We start from the raw sequence: 12,712 nt of genomic DNA on the forward strand, positions 1-12,712 counted from the left end.
CAGAGCTTTGGACAGTTGGGATGTGTATATACTCATGACCTATGTCATGACCCTAAGAAGCATAAAATTAAACTTAGCTTTGCTTATTGTTTTAATCGCTCATTATGGTGCACATCAGTTTCTCAGGGATGGTTTGAACACTCAGTGATGGAGTGTCTGTTGAGAGTCTGCCTTGGTAATAAGATAGCCAACTAAAATGGTGGAGTCAAGATGGCCCCACCTGAGCAACAGATTCCTGAGTACAGGAGACAGCAGGGAGCACATCTTAGCCAGCTGGAGCTCCCCCTGAGGCTTCGGTGACCCAAAGGGAATGGGAGAGCGAGAGTAGGCACCAGCCCCATAGCCAGCATTTGGTAATAGCTAACAATTCTGGAACGCTGACTTCATGCCACACCCCATTCTAAGAATTTTACATGCATGAACTCATTAAATCCTTCCAATGACCATATATCACAGGTGCTACCATCATCATCCCCATTTTACAGATAGAAACGAGGCACCGTGCTCACTTGAGCAGCATATATACTAAAAGGGGAGCCTGGGTGGCTCAGTCGGTTGTCTGCCTTTGGTTTGGGTCACGATCCCAGGGTCCTGGGTTTGAGCTTAGCGGGGAGCCTGCTTCTCCCTCTCCCTCTTCCTCTCCCTCTCCCCCTCCCCCTGCTCATTCTCTCTCTCTCTCTTTCTCTCTCTCTGTCTCTCTCTCAAATAAATGAATACAATCTTTAAAAAAAAAAAAGAAAGAAACTGAGGCACAAAAAATTTAGGTACCTCGTCCAAGGCCACAGAACTAGTAAATGCAGAGGCAGGATTTGAACCCAGGCAGTCCGGCTCCAAGCCTGAGCTCCGTGCTCTACTATCCCACGCAGAGCATGAGAACATCGCCAGCTATGCACTCCTCCTGCGATAGACAGGGCTCATTCTGAATCTTCTGGGGACTCTGGGGGATTCTAGCCACTTCCTGGTGTCTCTGGGAGAATGATGGCACAGCCTCCAGGAAACAGGGCACGTGTTGCAGATTGGGTTGGAACAAAGGCTGGTGGATGTAAAGAATTCTGTTTACAGATGAGGAAACTGGGGGTCAGCAAGACCCACGTCCAAGACTAGAACCCAGACTCAAAATAAATGTGTTTTCCTTAAGCTTGTCGAATAGGTAATGGGTTTGATAGAGACATTTAACAGATCTTATCTCACAAATTACATCTATAAGGTCCTACCACTATAATGGCACTCGGGATGAACGTCTCTGTCCCCCTTCTCCGTCGTCCCTGCTGTGACCTGGGAAGGCACCTGGACCCTAACCCAGCCCGTGCCACCGCCACTAACCCAGCTGACCGCACCTGGATGACCTGCCACGCACCTGAGGCTGGGGGCTACGCTGATTCTAAGACCCCTAACGTGTCATAGTGTGTCCCACCGACCGACCAAGGGCTGCTAAATTCTGTCCACGCTGCTGGGCTGCAATCACATCCCAGGAGGAAGTGGGAAGCCCTAAAGGTCCTCAGGTGGGACACGCTGCCTGGCGCAGGGGTCTGTGAGTCCTTCGTGTAAGCACAGTCCCTTACCTGGGTTTCCCCTGGGAGAGACTCTCAGAGGCCAAGGACCTGCTATTTTCAGATCCTTAAAGCCTACAAGTGGGCAGGTAGGGGATATTTGGGGCTTTTGGGGGCTTACATGAAATATTTGAGCAGTGTTCACATACACCGTTTCTATTCCTCTGCCTCATCTTGTTGCTGTTTTTCCCCTTCTTCACCTCCTCTCCATTCCCACCGCCTCCAAAAAGGGCCGTTTACCCTCTAAGGGCCACCACGGTGATCCCAGTATCTGCTGTGACATCTATAGAGGTTCAAGAAATGGTGAAGAAGGGTCTCAGCCGCACGGGGGGCGGACGCGATGCTCTTCTGTGCAGCGACATCCCAGGATTCTCACCGTCTGTCGCCTGAGCCACAGCGCTCTCCCGGCCCCGACGGGATATCCCGTCTGCAGCCTGCAGGCAAATGTCTGCCAGGCCCTCATTGCGGCCACAGGAGAGCCAGCTCAGTACCCGGAGTTCAGTCTGTGGACCCTCTCTTTTCCTTACTCTGTGCATCCTCTGATTTCATCTCGTCCTGTGACTGCAAATACCAGCCCAAACGAGTGCCTTTCCAGGTTCTGGGTTCAGCCTGGACACCTCCTCTGAGCCCCGGACTCAGTTACGTTCGGCTCCCTCTACTGCATCCCCTCCTGGTTGTCTACAGACATTTCAAACTTCCACGACCAAGAAAGAACCGTTCATCCCCCGTCTACCCTCACTCACCTCTCTCTCCCCAACCCAGGAAAAAAGAGCCCTGCATCCCGTTGTCCAGATCAAACTTCCAGGAGTCGCCCTTGGCTGCTCCCTTCCCTTGTTCCCCAGACCCAGTGCATCAGTAATTCCTCACTGTCCTGCCCCCAGATACCCCCTTCTGACCCCCTGCCCGCAGCAAGCCTGGCTACTCCACTGTTAGCGCTCAGCTGGACCGCCTGCAGAAGCTTCTTCCTGGTCCCTCTGCTTCCTTCTCCCATCCGTCCTCCACAGAGAGCCTCTTGTGTGTGACCTAGCTCACACCCCTCCTTGAAACCCTCCGAAAGGCGTGCTGTGCCCTCAGAATAAACTACAAATTGCTTCCCACAGTGTGGCCCCCAGGCTCCCTCTCACTCTTACACACCATGTCTCCCTCAGCCTTTGTTTCTGTCTGTGTTTTCTGCTCAGGAGAGTTTTCCTCCCATCTTTTCCCCAGCTGGGATTTAACTCAGGTGACCCCTCCTCATAAATGTCTTCCCCCACCCCCAGAGATAAAATGCCCTATTTTATCTCTTCCTTAGCATTGAACAAGTCCTCTTATTTACCTGTGTATATATCGCCCCCTGGAAGAGCAACCCCTTAAGTGTAAGGATTCTGTCTTTTTTACCGTGATACCCCAGGGCCTAGAACAGTAGATATTTATTGATGACAGATTATATTAATGACTGAGTAAGCTAACCCTTCCAGAAAAGGTCTAGAGTTCCTTAGCATGTTGGTCTGGAAAGAGCTTGAGCTTTGGTATCTAGATAAGTCTGGTGCTGGCACTTCCTGACTTGAATAGCAAGTTACTCAGCAACTTGGGGTGGTTTCTTCTCCTGGAAGAAGTGTTTTGAGAGTTACTGCAAGTGTACCAAGTGCTATAAAGACAGTGCTTCCCACAAAGCAGGTGCTCTAGGAATGTAGGTAGGTCAAACGGGCCTTCCTGGTTCCCGGTCCAGTGCTGTTTGCATCATCCCAGGATGGTAATGGCTGGACGTTGGGTGAATTGAAGAGTGAGGGATAAGGTAGGAGTGTTAAGGAAAACTCTGGAACAATTGTGGCATCCCAGAGAGACAGTTTGTTGATCCTTTTGAAGTGACAGTTTAAGTATGGTCATGTTGGAAGGGTGTGAATCCCTTAAAGGACTGTGTTAAGATCCGTCGTCGTTCTAAAAGAGCAAAGAAGCAAACATACTCCATACTTTCAAGGCTCTGGTTGTCTGGCCTGTTTCTGGTGAGCAAAGAGAACCTTCCTATTCGCCGAGAGCAGGGGTTCCTCAGCCCCCAAGCCGGTCCTCTCATTGCTTCTCCTCCCAAGCTGTAGATGGAGAGGCCTCCCTTGGTGCCTTTTTTCCCTAATCCAGGGCCCAGACAATGTCAGATACTTAGCCGTTGGACCAAGGAGGAGGGTGGAGACCCCAGAGCAGAGTCAGGGAGGTAGGTAGAGCCTGCGATTCAGGTCTGTACACAAAGGTTCCACTATGTGGATGGTCAGCAGCATGGAAATTGTATTTACTCAACGTGGCAACAGCTCGGGGGAAGTTCCATGCTCTCCAGACACAGGGACTCCTCAGTTCTCAGAAGAAAGTCCCATAGAAATGGAAAGTAAACACCAGAGGTGATTTTTTTTTTTTTCTGGCCTCGGCAAAGTCAGACAGGAACCACACGAGTGGTTTCCAAGCTGGCTGGCAGGGCCAGGCTGGATCGGTGGCAGGGAGGGCTTGGTGAGCAAAATCTGGGCCCAGGAGAACGGAGTGGAGACCCGAAGTCTGGAAAGACGAGTGTCCGCTAAAGTGAGACACAAAGGGAGATGAGTCCAGAAAACAGATTGAAGACATAGAGATTAGCCTAAGAAGAAAGGATGCACTGAGGTCTCAGCAGTGACTCAGACCCAGTCTGGAGGCAGGCCGGGGAGAACCTGTGGCCGGCGTGGTCCCAAGGGGTAAGTTAGGGTGTCAGCGACTCTGGGAACAGGTACAGCCCTGACCCTGTGAGCTAAGTTGGATGTGGGGGTAGGGGGTAGAAAGCACCCTTCGACAAGGACTTTCTACGCTCTGGGCTCTGTGTTAAATGTTTTATGGACATCTTGGGGACAGAGGAAGAACACTTAATCCCAGGGAGGCTGTGGGGTCCCAGGAAAGTCTGGGCTAGGCAGGGACCCTGAAGTCTTTCTCAGTCCAGGTGAGACGGTGGCCTTACCAAACCGGCCTCAGGGCCAGGAGAGAAAGCTAGAGGAGTCGCTCGCTAACCTGGAGCCAAGGTGGTGCGCCTCTGAACCACTGGAGGAGGTTAGCAGCCGTACCCGCCAGAATCACAAGGCAGAAACCCAGGTGGAGCTTCAAGCAGGCTGAGCCTTTGGCTTCTGTCCATCTCCAAGGCCGTGCTTCTCCCGTTGTACCAGTGCAATCCAGTGGCTAATAATAGTTTCATTTCTTACACAGCACTTCCCAGTTTTCAAAGCATCTCCACAAATTATACTATCTAACTGATACCAATTGCTGGATTAGCAGGCGTTGGAGTAAAGCGTCTCATAGATTACTCTGTTTGGCTTCTACTGTGTGACTCTGGCTAAGTTACTTGCCCTCTCTGGGCTTCAGTGTGGCAGCTGGGAGAAGGCAATCTTCTACAACACAGAATAAGAGTCTGGAGAGGGGCTGATGGTGAATGGGTTTGCCAGGCTTCAGCAAGCTCTGGAGTCCTTAGACATTCCAAAGAAGAGCCATTCATTGGGCTCCAGGAAAATGAACTCAGATGTGTTATAATCTTTCCTTCAACCCAGCTTTTTAGCCCTAAATGCTTCCAGTTCTATCACTTCTGAGCCCCTTGCCAAGCCCCATTTCGAGACGAGGAAGTTAGGGAGGAGTTTTTGATCCCCGTACAGCTCTATTTTTATCTGGAATGTATCTTCCTGCACACCAGTGATTGGTGCCTTCGAAGCGGAGGTAAAGTACACTGTCAGCAGGACCCGAGCAATAAATAGCAACGGACAGAGAGACTGATCTGTTATGTGGGCAGGAAGTGAGACAGATGGACAAACCAATCGGCCAAGAGTGGCTCCATTAGTCGCTCTGTGCTAAAACCTCTCCATAGGACCCGAAGGACAAGATGTTTGCCTGTGACCACCCCTATCGTGGCAGGTGTGGGAGGCAGACAGGTGTGAGCCCCGGGAGCTCTGCCCAGCGGGGCACAACTCGTGGGGGGGGCCACGGGCTCCCCAGCTTTTCCCCAGCATTATGGGGAACACTGGCTCCCCGAATGGAGGTGAATCCTTCCACATCTGTATGCGAAGTCAGCACTGGGTGTCTAGGCTGGAACGGGCTTGACCTTGAATTATAGCAGGAAACAGTAAAGATGAACTGGCCTTTCCTCCAGAACAGCCTGTTCTCAGATCTGAAGGTCTGGGTTCCAGCCGCTCCTTCCCATCTCTAAACAAAGCCTTCTTCACAGAGCTCGGCCCCGTTTACTTAATTTTACAGCAAGAGGTTAGTGGGGCTTGGGGCTTGCCTTACCCCTGCTCCAACCAGCCAGGGTCTAGCATGACCAATGACATTTACTTTGGAGGGAGCACCCAAATAAGAAAGGTTGGAGACACCTTCAAGCACAAAAAGGAAGACCTAGGAAGCCTGCGTGCATGTGTGTGTGGCACACAGGGGCGCAGGCCAGCAGCCGGAGGGGCGCATGCCTTGTCTTTGTGGGCCACGAGCCCCGTGCAGAGACCACGGTGGGCTTTCTCGGGCCTGTTGCTGCCCAAATCCTAGTTTCAGGCTAGACGTGAGGAGGGGAAGTGGTCGGGGGCATTTGCAGCTGTGTAAGAAATGCCGTCATTGTGGTCCCCAAAACAAAAGCTTAATGTCTCTAGGACTGGACATTTAAAAAATACTGAAACCAGGTGGTTATGTAGGCCACATGCCACACGTCAGAAGTGGGGTGGCCGTTTACAGCGCTCGCTGACTCACCGAGTGTGTCTCGGTGACAAGTGGCATGTGGGCGCGAACGGTGTCCAGGGTGCGTCTTGGTTGCGTCAGGGAGCCTGGAGGCACCTGGAGGGAGGGACCAGTGACCTGCGCTGGTGGCAGAGCGGGGGCCCACGCATGCTTGTAGCCAACTTGGAGAAACCTAACTTTCAGGTAGTTCCTTCAGCAAAAAGGAACAGAAGGGGAAAGGGCTGAGCTTCTCTCCGGGAGGACACTGTGGAGAGCAGGAATGCATTATGCAAGGACCTAACGTGAATCACCAGAAGGGCTCTTGCAAGGACCCCGCTGCTGGTAGTAATAACAAGCCTTCCAAAACTCTTCACAGTGTGCCCCGCCTGACCCTGGCACTTCAGATAGGGAATTATTCAATCCACGGAAAGGTACAGAAAGGTAAAGCCATTAGCCCTGGTCACCGAGCTAGTAAGAGATGGAGGAACCCAGGGGTTGAATCCAGGTGGTCCGGCTTTCATCTGCATGCTACGTGCCCCTCAGATTATTTCTTGATTAACTCAGCAAATAGGTACCAAATGCTCCTTTGTCCAAGGCACTCACTTAAGTAGAGAAGACAAGACCTATATACGTGTTCAAAGTTCAATAGAGGGCATTTGCTTACCCCGTTCCATACACGTAAAGCCCTGCTTTCCAATGCATTTGCCACCATTTCTGAAGGCCTCTTCTGACCAAGGGAAGGAGACTTCTGTGCTGTCTCTGATATACCCCTTTCCAGTCTGGGTCTCTGCAGAATGAGGAACACTGGGCTTATACTACTTCCCAGATCCCTGGGTGCCCCTTCGGGACAGGACCCAGTCTTATTCCTCTCCAGACCCCCGGATCCACACCCAGGGCCGAACGCGTCATCAGAATGCACTAAGTGTGGTTAACTGGATGGTTTTTAAAATCCTTGGATGCGGGGCCAATTGCAAGATGCTATTAAAATACCTCGCTGTCCCTGCTTCCCTGCTCCAGGCCACAGCTCAGTGGCGCCCAGGAGCAACATGGAGAAGAGTCGAGTGCACATTTGCCCGTTAACTTTGGCTTCCCCTTGGTTTGCCAGGACAGATCGGCAGAGTCCGGCGCCAGTGTGGATGACTCGGCGTCCCCCTCGGTGGCCCAGCTGGCTGGGCGGTTCAGGGAGCAGGCTGCCGCTGCAAAGGAGGTGAGTCAGGCGGCTCCTGAGCCCCTCTTCTGGGAGGGGGCTGGAGGAAGGGGAAGTCTGGGTCAGGCCCAGAGGAGAGGGAGGGAGGACGCTTGGTAATTACCAAATTAGGAAGAGAAGCCAGAGAGGGGTCCCTCTGAATGTGAGGAATGTGGCCAGGCTGCTGGGCCTGTGCAGAATCTTTCCCCACCAGAGCGAGGCTTACACTCTGGCCGGGAGCGGGGGGAGACACAGGCCAGAGAGCTGGAAACATGGGAGTCTGGATTCATTTCCGTCTTGATCATCGGCTGTGGGAGACTTAGATCCTGCCCGGCCGTGCCAGACCTGGACTGGCTCAGAATACAGACGTGCCCATGCTTGGCTCCTGCCCTGGGGTCCAGAAGTCAGGGGCAAGGTGAGAGGGGGGCAGATTCCGAATTGAGAATTGAAGAGGAAGAGAAAACGTCCAGGGAAGTGCATTCTGATAGGAGGCCAGGGATCAGGAAGGACAGGGATCCAGTGACCACCGGACTCCAGGGGAATCCGGCTGGAGAGGACAGTGCAAAAAGGGTTGTTGCAATGCTGGAGAGATTTGGGCTAGATTTTCCCAAGTCACACAGTATGCAGAGCTCAGGAGGAGTGACAGGAAGGAGACTGCACCCCAAGGTGGGCGATGGTCCCCTTGGGGCGAACAGGGGTGCAGCCATCAGGCTTTTTTAGGTGCAGTATTTTGTGCTTTGGTTTTCCCATCTGAAAAATCGGTCTTTAATTTCTAGAGTACGCAATATCGTAAAGGGTGAAGAAGAGAGTGTTGACCTAAGGTGCCAGCAACGCTTGGAAACTGGAAGCAGGTGTCATTTTGAGATGTTGTTTCAGGCCAGTGAGTCTCAAGTCAGAGAGGATGTTCCAGCAGAAAAGAACCAGGCGAGGAGCCAGGAGCCTGGAAGTCAGAAGGGGTGGACAGCGGAATAGAATTAATGCATAGGGCTAATGGGTCCTTCTTAAAGACACGTCACCCCTCCCTCCATCTTTTCTCTCTGGACATCCCTGAACATTCCTAAAACCAGCTTCCACTTACTCCTCTTCCTCCCTGTTGCCTGATGAGCTCTCTCTCTCTTTTTCTCTCTGTGTGTCTGTCTGTCCCCCTCCCTCTAGACACCAGCCTGTAAACCGACAAGAAGGAAACCGCCCTGCTCCCTCCCTCTGTTCCCCCCCAAGGTAGAGCTGGGCCAGAACGGTGAGGAGGTAAGTGCTATGTCAGAGCTCAGGGGGTGCTGGTTATGGATCTGCTTTCTCCTTCTAGAGGAGAGGGCACAAAACGCACACATTTAGGCCTTGGAACCTGCACAGGGAATTTCTCCCTTTCAGATTCAGGGATGAAGCTCCTCTTCTTAATGCTTCTGGAATCCTTTACTTTGGACCCCCAGGTTCCTCTCCACTCTTTCTCATGGAGCCTTCTTTAGGATTTGTTTAGGACTGGAGCACTGTTCTCCAAGCCGGAGAATTTCAACAAAGAGAACAAACGGGCCATAGAGTATTACCACGCCAGGTTCCGGAGTCACCAAGGTTATGTTTCACTCCAGGTCCGACTTCTGTGATCTTCCTTGGGCAGAAGGCACCTGAAAAGATGGGCCACACTTACATAAGGCAGAATTGCCTCCTGGGAGAGAGTACCATGGTTTGGTGCTATCCTTGTAAAGACTAGCTATTGTTTTGGATCACTGGAAGAAAATCAGAGCACACAGAGGCCTCGTTGCCCTCACATATAAATAGCCAATGTTACCAACAAAAGAAAGGCTCTGGTGTCACAGATCCTAGCCAGCAACATATTCCCAGACTGGGTAGGTACCTACCCTTATTTATCTCATGGTAGCTGTAAGAGTGACTTCTCTGCGCTCCCTCCTAGCCGCCCATGAACCTTCATCGTGGTCACGTCACGGTCCCCCAGAAATGAACTTCCATGTTCTCTCGTCCAGCCTGGAAGACCAACCCCAAGAGAGAGCAAGGAAGCCAAAGACAGCCCAGTTCCCAAATCCCATGTCAGCTACCTCTCTCCTCCTTTCTTTTTGGGGACCAGCAACCTGGCGATAAACACTAGATACCTGTGTGAACTTGTGCACCTATGGTAGTGACCTTGAGTATCTATGGTAGTGAACGTGTGGAGTAGAGCGACAGTTTCAAACCTTTCCTACCCAAGGCTTCCAGGCTGAAGCCCATCACAGAAAGCGGAAATTCGTTGCTGCTGGTCAAGTGGGGTGGGGGCTGCTAGAGCCCCACTGCTCTGAGGTTGCTCCCCCAGGCCCTGAACAAGGGTCTTCTCCTGGAATGGGAATCCCAAGAAACACAGTTTTTAAAAACTGAGGTTTTTGTTGGAATTTCTTTGAGCACTAACATTATGATTCTGTGGCTTCATGGAGTTAATAGCCAGTGCTATGACCAAATACATTCCAACAACTTCTCTTTACGGAGGGTCAACTTCTCCTTGTGACTTTCAGCCCTTGGGCTTGGTGTCAGTGCCAGGCCGCAGGCTGAGGCCGTGGCCCTTGGGAGCCTACTGTGAGGCTGCCCCCTGATGACCCGGGCTCGGCCCTGGAGAAGCCCCCGTCTTGCACTGAGCCTGCTTCCTTATTTGTGAAATGGGGACACGAACACTAACCAGACAGATGATGGGGGCTGGACGGGGATGTTTTATTCCCTGGAGTAAAAGCAGAATGAGTCAGTTTAGTTCAGTGGCTCCGGGAGAAATCAATCCACAGGTTCATCCCATGAGGCACCACCCAGCAGTGAAACGGGCTCTAAGAGCCAAGGGCAAGATGAATAGGAGGGTGGATTTTAGAAGAAAAAGTTCTGCCTGGAGTGGCAGGCTGCATGTACATAGGAAGGACATTGCTTCCAGGATCGATGAGCTCTTGTCACCTTGGAAATCACATAGAAATGAAAAGAACCACCAGCTTTGTCTGGCTGGGCTGGAGAGAGGCTTCTGCCTGCAGGAGCCCTAATTCCCGAAGCCTCGGAGGGGGGGCCTTGAGGGCACGGCCCCTGGCAGGCGACTCCTCGGTGCAGGGAAGGGTCTTTGCACCCCTTGTTCATCCTTGCCCCTCCCAGGCCTGCTCAGGCCTGAGACCGTGGGGTGACTCCTCTCTGGAGGACCCAACCACAAGAGTAGTTAGTATAACCGTCTGCCAAAGGGCTGAAAAGCACTCCCATCTGAAAGATCAGCTTCGTAATTTCTAGGCATTACAGGAACGTCATGCGTAGACGTATATACATACATCCAGAGCTTGAGGCAGCAACCCCCCGCCCCCGCCCGGCCCCGTCCCCCAGGACGGTGCTAGACCCAGCCTCTGGCCTGGATTCCTGTGTTAAATGGCAAAGGAAATGCTGCCCCCTGCTGCCAAGCTCAGGAACTGCACCAGCGGCTACGGCGGAGCCTTCCCGCTCTGCGGCTCGATTCTAATCAGCACGGACTTCGTGAAGCCTGAGCTGGGTTCCCAGCGCTGTCCTATAGCGAAGCGGCTGCGTTATCGAATGTCCCCTCTCTTCGGGAGGTGGTGGTCGCTTGGGGAAGAGAAGAGTTTCTGGTATTACATAAAGTGAGCTTTGTCAGCAGAATCTTTGCCGCCGTTCCCAAAGCAGTGTCTTCAGAAACAATGGGTCCTGTGAAATTTCACCGTAAAGCACAGAAATTAAAAACAACTGATTTGGGGCTGGAAGCCGTACTCCTCAGGGACACGTGGCTCCTTGCAAGACTGCTCTCGGAATACGTCTGACAGTGTAAATTCATGCGCCTGGAGGTGCGTTCACGCTGGAGGAGTCCTTAGAATCATTTTTTAAAAAAAGATTTTATTATTTATTTGAGAGAGAGAGCATGACCAGGGGAGAAAGGGCAGACGGAGAAGCAGAATCCCCGCTGAGCAGAGCCCAGGGCTCAGTCTCAGGACCCTGGGATCATAACCTGAGCCGAAGGCAAGACACTTAACCGACTGAGCCACCCAGGTGCCCCTAGAATCATTTATTCTAACCCAGCTGCCTGGGTCTTGGTTAGGAGGCTGAGGCCCACGGCACCCATCTGGCTCCTGTCAAAGCCCAAGTCCCAGCTGAAAACTGTACCACTCCAGCACCTCTCCCTCAGTGTTGGGCCTTAAAAAGGCCACAAGGAGTTTGATTGAGTAAATCTTCCTCCTTCCATCACTAACGTACAATCATCTCGCTCAATAAATATCTCAGAATATCTCCAAGAGATGGGTGTTACTCTTCTTTTTATGATTCAGGTACACTAGGACACAGGGGCAGGAAACACATGTAGGGTCTCCAAACTGTAGACAAGTCCGTTTTCTGCCTTGGCCTCTCCTAAACCCCATGGAAGCCACCTCCATCACCATCATCATTGCTCTTATCACTCCTGCGTGTGGAGATCAATATATCTGTGGACCCAGACTCAAGTTACAGGGATTGTACACAAAACAAGGAGTCCATTTTTTTTATTTTTTATTTTTTTTAAAGATTTTATTTATTTATTTGACAGAGAGAGACACAGCGAGAGAGGGAACACAAGCAGGGGGAGTGGGAGAGGGAGAAGCAGGCTTCCTGCTGAGCAGGGAGCCCCATGCAGGGCTTGATCGCAGGACCCTGGGATCACGACCTGAGCCGAAGGCAGACGCTTAACGACTGGGCCACCCAGGTGTCCCCAAGGAATCCATTTTTTTTAGATAAAATTAACTGCAGACAAGATTCCTGACATACATTCATCACAAAAATATCTCCAACTAGCAGAACGTAGGTATGGTTTTCTATGTATGTATTAGCCATTGACCACTTCTTAGAGGCCAGAGACTAAATCATATTCATCTTCACATAACCAACACAATGCCCGGAATGTAGTAGAGAGTAAATGCCTGCTTAATGAAAATGAATAGTCAATGTTGGGAGAATGATAATCTATAAATAACACATTGGTGGGATTTTCCAAAATATCATTTGTTCAAGGGAAGGTTTTCAGTTGTATCTCTGTGAGGTTTTAGCTTTGGTCTGTGGTTTCTTATTTTATTTGTGCAACCAGAGCACATGGTCATTTCGCCCTTTCTCTTTGGAATTCCCTCCTGTTGTTGGCTCACTTTGTTGAGGGTCGTGAGATGACAATCTCATGCCCTCAGACATGGTCTGTTCTCTTGTAATGACCATGAAGTCATCCTTCCTGGAACAGGAGGCCTCCTGTATTTCAGACGTCTGTTCTGCCGGCTCTGATTCATAGATTCAAGTGGTCTGGCCAACTGCGGGATGTGGGGGGGTGGAGGGGAGCCTACGC

General features: G+C 51.5%; 1 protein-coding gene across 7 annotated transcripts in view; it reads left to right on the forward strand.

Annotated features, from left to right (window-relative positions):
* Positions 1-12,712, forward strand: part of RCSD1 (RCSD domain containing 1) — a 65,881-nt gene that overhangs the window by 39,208 nt on the left and 13,961 nt on the right. For 5 of the 7 annotated variants that reach the window (XM_025877850.2, XM_025877851.2, XM_025877849.2 and 2 more), the window contains exons 2-3: positions 7,327-7,428; positions 8,563-8,652. In XM_025877850.2, coding sequence (XP_025733635.1) covers positions 7,327-7,428; positions 8,563-8,652 — 192 coding nt within the window. The remainder of the gene's footprint in view (positions 1-7,326; positions 7,429-8,562; positions 8,653-12,712) is intronic. The other 2 variants (XM_073899967.1, XM_025877848.2) reach the window with 1 other exon arrangement.

Source organism: Callorhinus ursinus, unplaced genomic scaffold, assembly GCF_003265705.2.
Source record: "Callorhinus ursinus isolate GAN/ISIS: 27379988/994484 unplaced genomic scaffold, GSC_fseal_2.0 scaffold13, whole genome shotgun sequence".
Lineage (NCBI taxonomy): Eukaryota > Metazoa > Chordata > Mammalia > Carnivora > Otariidae > Callorhinus > Callorhinus ursinus.